At 48.8% G+C, this 8,214-nt stretch overlaps 1 protein-coding gene across 3 annotated transcripts in view; it reads right to left on the bottom strand.

The window, feature by feature from the left end:
- Positions 1-3,329: 3,329 nt before the first annotated feature.
- The window catches only part of COMT (catechol-O-methyltransferase), a 37,425-nt gene continuing 32,540 nt past the window's right edge, over positions 3,330-8,214 (bottom strand). For all 3 annotated transcript variants that reach the window (XM_083479083.1, XM_083479081.1, XM_083479082.1), the window contains exons 4-5: positions 4,734-4,865; positions 3,330-3,542 (exon numbers count right to left, since the gene is read on the bottom strand). In XM_083479083.1, the coding sequence (XP_083335209.1) occupies positions 3,363-3,542; positions 4,734-4,865 (312 nt within the window). In that variant the 3' untranslated portion in view covers positions 3,330-3,362. The remainder of the gene's footprint in view (positions 3,543-4,733; positions 4,866-8,214) is intronic.

Here is an 8,214-nt window from a genome sequence, read left to right as displayed (position 1 = left end):
GCTACCTCTGCTTTAGGTGGAGACTTTTTAAAAAGTCTGGGTAGCCACATCTTGATGAGACTCTTTACTCTTGATTCCCTACCTCAGGTAGGAGATTGGGTTTAGGTGACCTACAATACCAGTACAGTGGATGCTTGGGTTGCGAATGTGATCCATGTTTGCAACCCGCAGCGGCGCGTCTGCGCACACGCGGGTTGCAATTTGGCACTTCTGCGCATAGCGTGATTTAGTGCTTCTGCGCATGCTTGACAGCCAAAACCCTGAAGTACTTCCAGGTTTCGGCGGGTGCATAACCCGAAAAAACCGCAACCTGAAGCAGCTGTAACCCGAGGTATGACCGTATCTGATTTTGCCGGATGCCTGGACTGGACACCCACTCTTCCTCCTGTTCGGAACAGGAGGAGCAAAGAGCTTTTCAGCGTAAGCAAATGCCGCCATATGCTGATGTACTGTAGGTGTGTCTTGTCTACACTGGTGGAGGTGTGTTTTGTGGTCCTCTTTTTCTGCTCCTTTAAATATGGCAGCCATTTTGTCTTATGCCACACACCTGACAGCAGCCGTTATGTAGTTATGCCACACCCCCATGGCAGCCATCTTGTGAGCAGCGACCCCAGCATCTTCTCAAAAATCCTCGTTTGCCCACAGGCCCCGAAAGGCTGGCGACTCCTGTTCTGATAATCGTTGGAGGCCCTCTTGGTTGATAGCACCCCATCTAGGGAATTCTTCCCCCGAGGAAAGCTCACCTGGTCCCACCTGCTATCTTTTCAGTGATTGGCAAATACTTAAAAAATAATAATTTCCTTGGGGTTTTAATTCTTAACCAATTATGGGGTTCCCTCCCCGCTCAGTGGCTGTTCTTCTTCTTGCTTATAAATTTTAGTCCGTTTATGATTGTTATATTATGTACCAATCGTTACTACAGTGGTGCCTTGCAAGACGAAATTAATTCGTTCCGCAAGTTTTTTCTTCTTGCGAGTTTTTCGTCTTGCGATGCACGGTTTCCCATAGGAATGCATTGAAAATCAATTAATGCGTTCCTATGGAAACCGCCTTCAGACCAGGTCCGGGGACAGTCTGTCCCCCGACCTCTTCTGAAGGCTGGGGGGGGGGGACAAGGGCTTTTCTTCCCACCCCCAGCATTTTAAAAAACCCCGGGACAGCGGAGGACTTCTCCGCTGTCCGGGGCGATCTTAAAATGCTGGCGGGCGGCATTTTAAAATCGCCCGGGACAGCGGAGGACTTCTCTGCTGTCTGGGGCGATGTAAAAGCCCCTGGGAAGGCAGGCAGGGGGGACAAAGACTTTTGCCCCCCGCCCGCCTTCAGAAGAGGTCCTGGACCTCTTCTGAAGGCGGGCGGGGGGCGAAAGTCTTTGCTCCCCACCGCCTGCCTTCCAAAGCCGTCCGGGACAGCGGAGAAACGTGCTGCCTTTCTCCGCTCTCCCGGGAAGGCAGGCAGGGGGGAGCAAAGACTTTCGCCCCCCCCCGCCTGCCTTCAAAAGCCGTCCGGGACAGCGGAGAAACGCGCTGCCTTTCTCCGCTCTCCTGGGAAGGCAGGCAGGGGGGAGCAAAGACTTTCGCCCCCCGCCCGCCTTCAGAAGACCTCTTCTGAAGGCGGACGGGGGGCGAAAGTCTTTGCTCCCCCCCGCCTGCCTTCAAAAGCTGTCCGCGATAGCAGGAAGCGCTTCCCTGCTATCCCGGACTGCTTTTAAAATGCTGGCGGTGGGGAGCAAAGCCTTTCGGCCCCCGCCGGCCTTCCTGGACCTCTTCTGAAGGCCGGAGGGGGGGAAAGGCTTTGCTCCCCACCACCAGCATTTAAAAGAGGTCCCCGGAGATTTCCCTATGGGCTTTCTTCTTGCGAAGCAAGCCCATAGGGAAATTCGTCTTGCGAAGCGCCTCCAAAACAGAAAACCCTTTCGTCTTGCGGGTTTTCCGTCTTGCGAGGCATTCGTCTTGCGGGGTACCACTGTACTGTGTGTGTATATATACCGTCAGGGATACATGCATCTTTAAAGGCAGCGCGGAAAGAAATGAAACAAGTGTGTGATACATAAGAGAGTCTGTTATAACGTCGAGAATTTATAAAAGAGTACAGGCATGAGTGATGCAAGAATGGCAAATTACACAAATGGTTCTCTTTGGGTGGGTGAGTAAATCTATTTTTTATTTATAAATCTGAATTATATACGCCCTTTGGGACCTGCAAGAGGGAGTACACAGCCAGGGGATTTATTGAAAGCTTTGAGGAGAGACAAAATCAATCTCTCTGCTTTGGTCCCTCTCACCTTGGAAAGTGAGGAAATCACTCAGCAATTTTACAGTGCAGAACACAAACGACAGCTCAACCAATGGGAGCACGACTATCAACTGCAGCAACATGAATTTCCCATGGATCATTCCGGAAGGATTCCCTTGGTTTACAAGCAATGCCCAAAGAGATAAAAGTGAAGAACGGCTACACCTCCATCAGGGTCTTTGTCACCTGCACATTCTGGGCCTTTAGTAGAAAGAAGCGGCTTCTCCTTCTGCAGCTACTACAACATTGTAAGAATTCATAGAATCAAACGGAGTTGGAAGGGACCCTGAAGGTCATCGTCAATCAGTTCAGACGAAGGACCCGCCATAAATCCAAGCATTTCTCTCCCCCCCCCCTATTTAATCTGTTTACAAGGCAGCAGTATCACCTCTCCCCAGATGTCCCTGGGCTGCAACTCCCATCTTCCTTGACCATGAGCTGGGAGGTCCCGACACCGTTCGGAAGACCACCAGTTCCCCCATCCATGCACTAATGGGAACACAGGGGAGGTAATTTTGTCCAAATTCCCTCAAAAATCTGTTCATTGCTTTCCCCCATATTTCCCCCCCAGAAATGCCCCTTTTATGTCTGTCTCCAAAGGCAATTTGGTCTTGTTTGGCTGAGAAACACAAAGCGAGCCACTGGGCTTTGGCATTGTTGGGTAAAAAGCAGAAAATCCAATAGGTGCAGTCCATCAATGAAAATGGTCATTCGCTAAAATGGAAATGTAACAAAATTGCCCATCATCTCCAGATGGATCCTTAGCTGACTAGCCTATTTATACACAAGGGGTTGTATCCTGCTAGGGTCTACTCTGGGTATACCCACTGAAATCAATGAACCTAGGTTGGCCATGTTCATTCATTTCAGTGGGTCTCAGTTGACCATAACAGAAGCTCCCTTGTTCTCCTGCTGACTTGCCTTCTTTGCAACGTGTTCTACTGTGACAAATTCGCTTTAACCACAAGCCCAAAACTACAGAAAGCTAACGCCGACCCACAGACAGGACTACGCTGTGTGTTCACACATACAAACAGTGGCTCGACACTAAGGTTTTAATACTCTCGCTCTCATCCCATGTAAACGGCCTTTTCCATTGCGTCCTCCACTTTCATGTACTCCAGGTGAGAGGGGTAGTTAGTGCAGTCAAAACTTTTGTGGCTATGGATGTACTTGATGAAATCTGGAGCCCCCGGGTAGACGATGTTGTCCGCCAGAAGGATGGAGCCCTTCCTTAGGTAGCCACATTCCTGAGAAAAGAGACAGGAGATGGACGATTAGCTCTCTCTTGAGAGTGGTCCTACCACTCTAAGGGAGGTCTTTACTTCATTTTGAACAATCCCAGAAGTTCTTCAAGGAGATGTTCGGAAGATCTACCACATAAAAACGAGATTCCAAGGAATCTCTTGGACTTCCCTCCTCCCCTTTGTGGGTCCTATTGTTAATCATTTCCTCCCACATCTTTTATAATAACCCAAATCTTTTACCTCTCCATTGTGTCCAAAATTCACCATTAAACTACAAGCAATATTCCAATCCTACTAATGATTTTAACTGTTTGCAATGGTCGTTAAGATAAGTTATAAATTTCCCCCATTCATTATTAAGATTTTGGTCTTCCTGACTTCTGATTCTTTCCGTCATTTCTGCCATTTCGGCATAATCCATCAACTTGATCTGCCATTCTTCTCTAGGAGGGGCTTCATCTTCTTTCCATCTCTTATCTAATAAGGTTAGAAGTGGAAATGTGGAAGTTTGGAAGTGGGCTGGGCGAGTTTGTTTTGTTTCTACACTGACTTGAACTGTACTGGTTCCATTATTTCCATATGTTGTTCACTTTATGGCTTGAATGGGAGACCTGGCCAGACTTCTGCTGCCTCTAACGTGTTTTCTAGCCATTCTGCGATGACACCACCCTCCCTTGGCTAAGTGCAGGCAGGGTCCCCATTTTGCAGACCCCATTTTCAGTTCCGTCAGTTTTACTGCTCTCCCGCACCCTCCACCCCTGGTGGCTTTCTAAAATATTGTTGTGCCCTTTTACACCGGCTTCAAACTCTTTCACTGTTTTCATCCCCGTAGAAACCAATGAAAAACAAAGGTAATTTTCATTTGGAACTCGTTCATTTGAATTCCCATTTGTTTTCATAGCTAAAACAAATAGGACTATTTAAAAAATGCAAGGCCCCTAGCTAGCAAGCTGATAGCTTCTCCCTCTCAAAGGACACAAGGCAGGCTAACTCAGCCCTCCCCAAGCTGCTGATGTCCAGATGTTTTTGACTCCAGGTGTTCTGAACTCCCATCGCCTTTGGTCTTTTGGAAGACCAAATTGAAAGACAAAATCTAGCAGTCTCTAAGCCATATTAGAATTCAGACCGCTGCGTGTGGTCCACACCAGGAATATGGAATCTCTTAATTTCCACAGAGGCACCGCTCCAACTTACTTCGAGGAGGATGGTGTCGGGACAGTATCTTTCTTTCCAGTGGTCCAGAAAGACAAAATCGACCTTGTCCACCTGATATTTTTCCCTCAGCTGTGGGATGATGTCCTGAGAATGGCCCTCGATGATTGTGATCTGAAAGCAAAGAAGAGCTGTGTTACAGAAAGGTTCGGCGTCAGTATCTGCCTTCCTTGGGCAGCTTTTGGGGTCTCAGTGCACTTGGGTGGGGGGCATTGCTGATGTCTCTTCTGGAGCCCCCTTTAATCCCTAATCCCTGACCTAGTACTGTGAGCAGCATCTAGTGGCTGGGTCCAGCGGCCATTTTAAATTTTCCACAGTGCCCCTAGGCCTGGCTTCCTCAAACTCAGCCCTCCAGATGTTTTGAGACTCCAATTCCCATCATCCCTGACCACTGGTCCTGCTAGCTAGGGATCATGGGAGTTGTAGGCCAAAAACATCTGGAGGGTCGAGTTTGAGGAAGCCTGCCCTAGGCAGTGTCACTCTGGGCAATATGAGACATCAAAAGGGCAGCTAAAAAGGTAAAGGGACCCCTGACCATTAGGTCCAGTCGTGGCCGACTCTGGGGTTGCGGCGCTCATCTCGCTTTATTGGCCGAGGGAGCAGGCGTACAGCTTCCGGGTCATGTGGCCAGCATGACTAAGCCGCTTCTGGCAAACCAGAGCAGCGCACAGAAACGCCGTTTACCTTCCCGCCGGAGCGGTACCTATTTATCTCCTTGCACCTTGACGTGCTTTCGAACTGCTAGGTTGGCAGGAGCAGGGACCGAGCAACGGGAGCTCACCCCGTCATGGGGATTTGAACCGCCGACCTTCTGATCGGCAAGCCCTAGGCTCTGTGGTTTAACCCACAGCGTCACCCGCGTCCCACAAAAAGGGCAGCTAGTGCAAGTTAAAATGGTGCCGCTGTCTCTCGCCAACGCCAGGTAAGCCCGCCAGGTCCCACCAACAGAAGAGGCGGCTCACAATAGGCCACTTTGCCCCAGGCCCCAGAGCCAGCCCTGGATACAGAACCAAGATTGTATGCTATGAATAGACTGCGGAATGCTCTCCCAAGGCTGACTCACCTGGGGCCACCTTTTATCTATTTTTAGACACCAAGCAAAAACTCTTCTTTTAGCTCATAACTGGAAGGGTTTTGAGCACTTGTGGTTGTTTTTAGAGGGGTCGGTTATGAAAGAGCTGCCTTTTATTGGCATACTTATTAAACATTTCAGTAGCTCGTTTGAGTCACTTGTCGTCAGAAAAGCAACTAAGAAATTATTACAATAATAGCAATAGTCAGCTCCTCGTTTGAAGAGTTTCAAGTACTTGTGGTTGATTTGCATAGACTAACCATTTTAGTGCCTTGTTTGAGTCGCTTTCGGAAGTAAATCAACTAATAAATTAATGATGATGAGGATGATGATATGCTTTAGACGTTGAAAGCAGGAGGGCCAAAGTGGGTGGTCCACAGCTGAAAATTAAACTAAATCATTTTAATTGGACCTTGAATAAATGTGCAATTGATTGCTACTGTTTTGAAACTTACTGTGCTATTATCTTCCATAGCGGATTGTGCAAACCGCTGTTCTGAAGAATGCTTTTTATGGGGAACAACAACAATTTATTACTTATACCCCGCCCATCTGGCCAGGCCTCCCCAGCCACTCTGGGTGGCTTCCAACAGGATATTAAAAACACAATAAAACATCAAACATTAAAAACTTCCCTAAAAGGGCTGCCTTCAGATATCTTCTAAAAGTCAGATAGTTGCTTATTTCCTTGACATCTGAGGGGAGGGCGTTCCACAGGGCGGGTGCCACTACCGAGAAGGCCCTCGCTTCTCGCAGTGAGGGAACTGCCAGAAGGCCCTCGGAGCTGGACCTCAGTGTCCAGGCAGAACGAGGGGGTGGAGACGCTCCTTCAGGGGGCATTGGGGATGAGTTTATGAAGCCAAAGGAAAGTGGCCTGAAAAAGTTTGGAAACCACTGCAGTAGAGGCTGGTTTATAGGGGGCACTGCCCTCAACCAGCCCCCATGCACCTGCCTCCTTATTTACAACGAATCCAAGAGGAGTAAGTTGGAGTGATGCCTCTGTCAGGCTTCTTCCTCCTTCGTCTCAGTGTTACCCCTTGCAGAACTCAGCAGGGACAAAACTAGAATTGGTTGGCTCTGCTTGTCATTGCCTGCAGCGCCACCTACTGTTGGTCTCCCTGCCTTCTGCCCTATCAGTCCCATTGCGCACCAGCCACCAAAGCAGTTGAATTGCCCTGCTGTAAACAACAAAAAAATGCTTCGGTCAAATACGACTTGGGGGGTTCACTTGGGTTTTGTGTGCGCATAATAAGCTGGCTTGGTTATTTCTTCCCCAAACGTTTTCTCTCTGTGTAGTTATAAAGTAGATGACCTTTGCTCCTGGTCAAGGGGATGTTAACACATAACCTTGCCAGTGGCAAGGGAAGTCTCTGGTGGGAACTAGTGATTCGCTTGGCTTATGATCCGGGAAACTTTATGAGGCTGCAATTTTTTCTTCTGTAAGGGCAAAATAATAAAGAGCAAGCTCTTTCCCAACAACTCAGCTTGGACAAGGGTCACTCACGGCCAAACTACCCCCCAGTCAACCCCAGATCTGCCCCAATCATCTGCAGGGATGGGGAACTTGTGGCTCTTCAGAAGTGGTGGACTACAACTCCCATCAGCCCTGGCCAGCATGGCCAGGAACAATGGGAGCCGTAGTCCACCAAAGATCTGGAGAGCTACAGTTTCGACATCCTTGATCACAAAACAGAGTGTGCGCTCCATTTCAGCAGCAAAACGGATATGTAGTCTAAGATAGGGTTACCAGATGTTCCCAGTTCCTGGAGATTTGCAAATCTGTCCCCAGACAAATTCTGTCCCCAGAATGTCCCCATATTTGCAAATCTGTCCCCGGGAAACGTGGCAGCCTCAGCAGCCCTCTCCTGGGCAACGGCGCACCGCCCACCCGTGACTCCCGAGCCTCCCCTGATCTGTCAAAACAAAGGGGGAAGGAGGAAGGAGATCAGGGAGGGCTTGGGAGTCACGGGTGAACGGTGCGCCGTTGCCCAGTTTTAAAAAAAACTCTGGGCATTTACAGGGTTTCACAGGATGCGAAAGAAGGGCTTTGCACCTTTATACAATATGCATGTATGCTTGGGACCAGGGTCTTTTGCCTCAACATCCCCACTACTGACTCCCTGTTGCTACTCAGATTCACACACACAAAAAAAGTGTCCCCGGATTCATTGAAAAAAAATCTGGTAACCATAGTGCAGAAATCGTGCTTTAAATGTGTGTCGGATATGTTTCAAATGTATAGTTTGCATCTTCCCTTTCCCACCTCATTCTGGCCTGGCATCCACCCACATCCTTAGGCAGGGCTACCAGGACTGATGGACAGATGCCCTGATTTCCAATCCAATGAGCACTGGGCCTGACATTTTAATTTCCAGCAGCACGGCTGGTGTG

Source organism: Podarcis liolepis, assembly GCF_965112155.1.
Source record: "Podarcis liolepis genome assembly, chromosome: 15".
In the NCBI taxonomy this organism is placed as follows: domain Eukaryota; kingdom Metazoa; phylum Chordata; class Lepidosauria; order Squamata; family Lacertidae; genus Podarcis; species Podarcis liolepis.
Note: the sequence above shows the minus strand (reverse complement) of the source record. Positions and strands in the feature narration are given on the sequence as shown.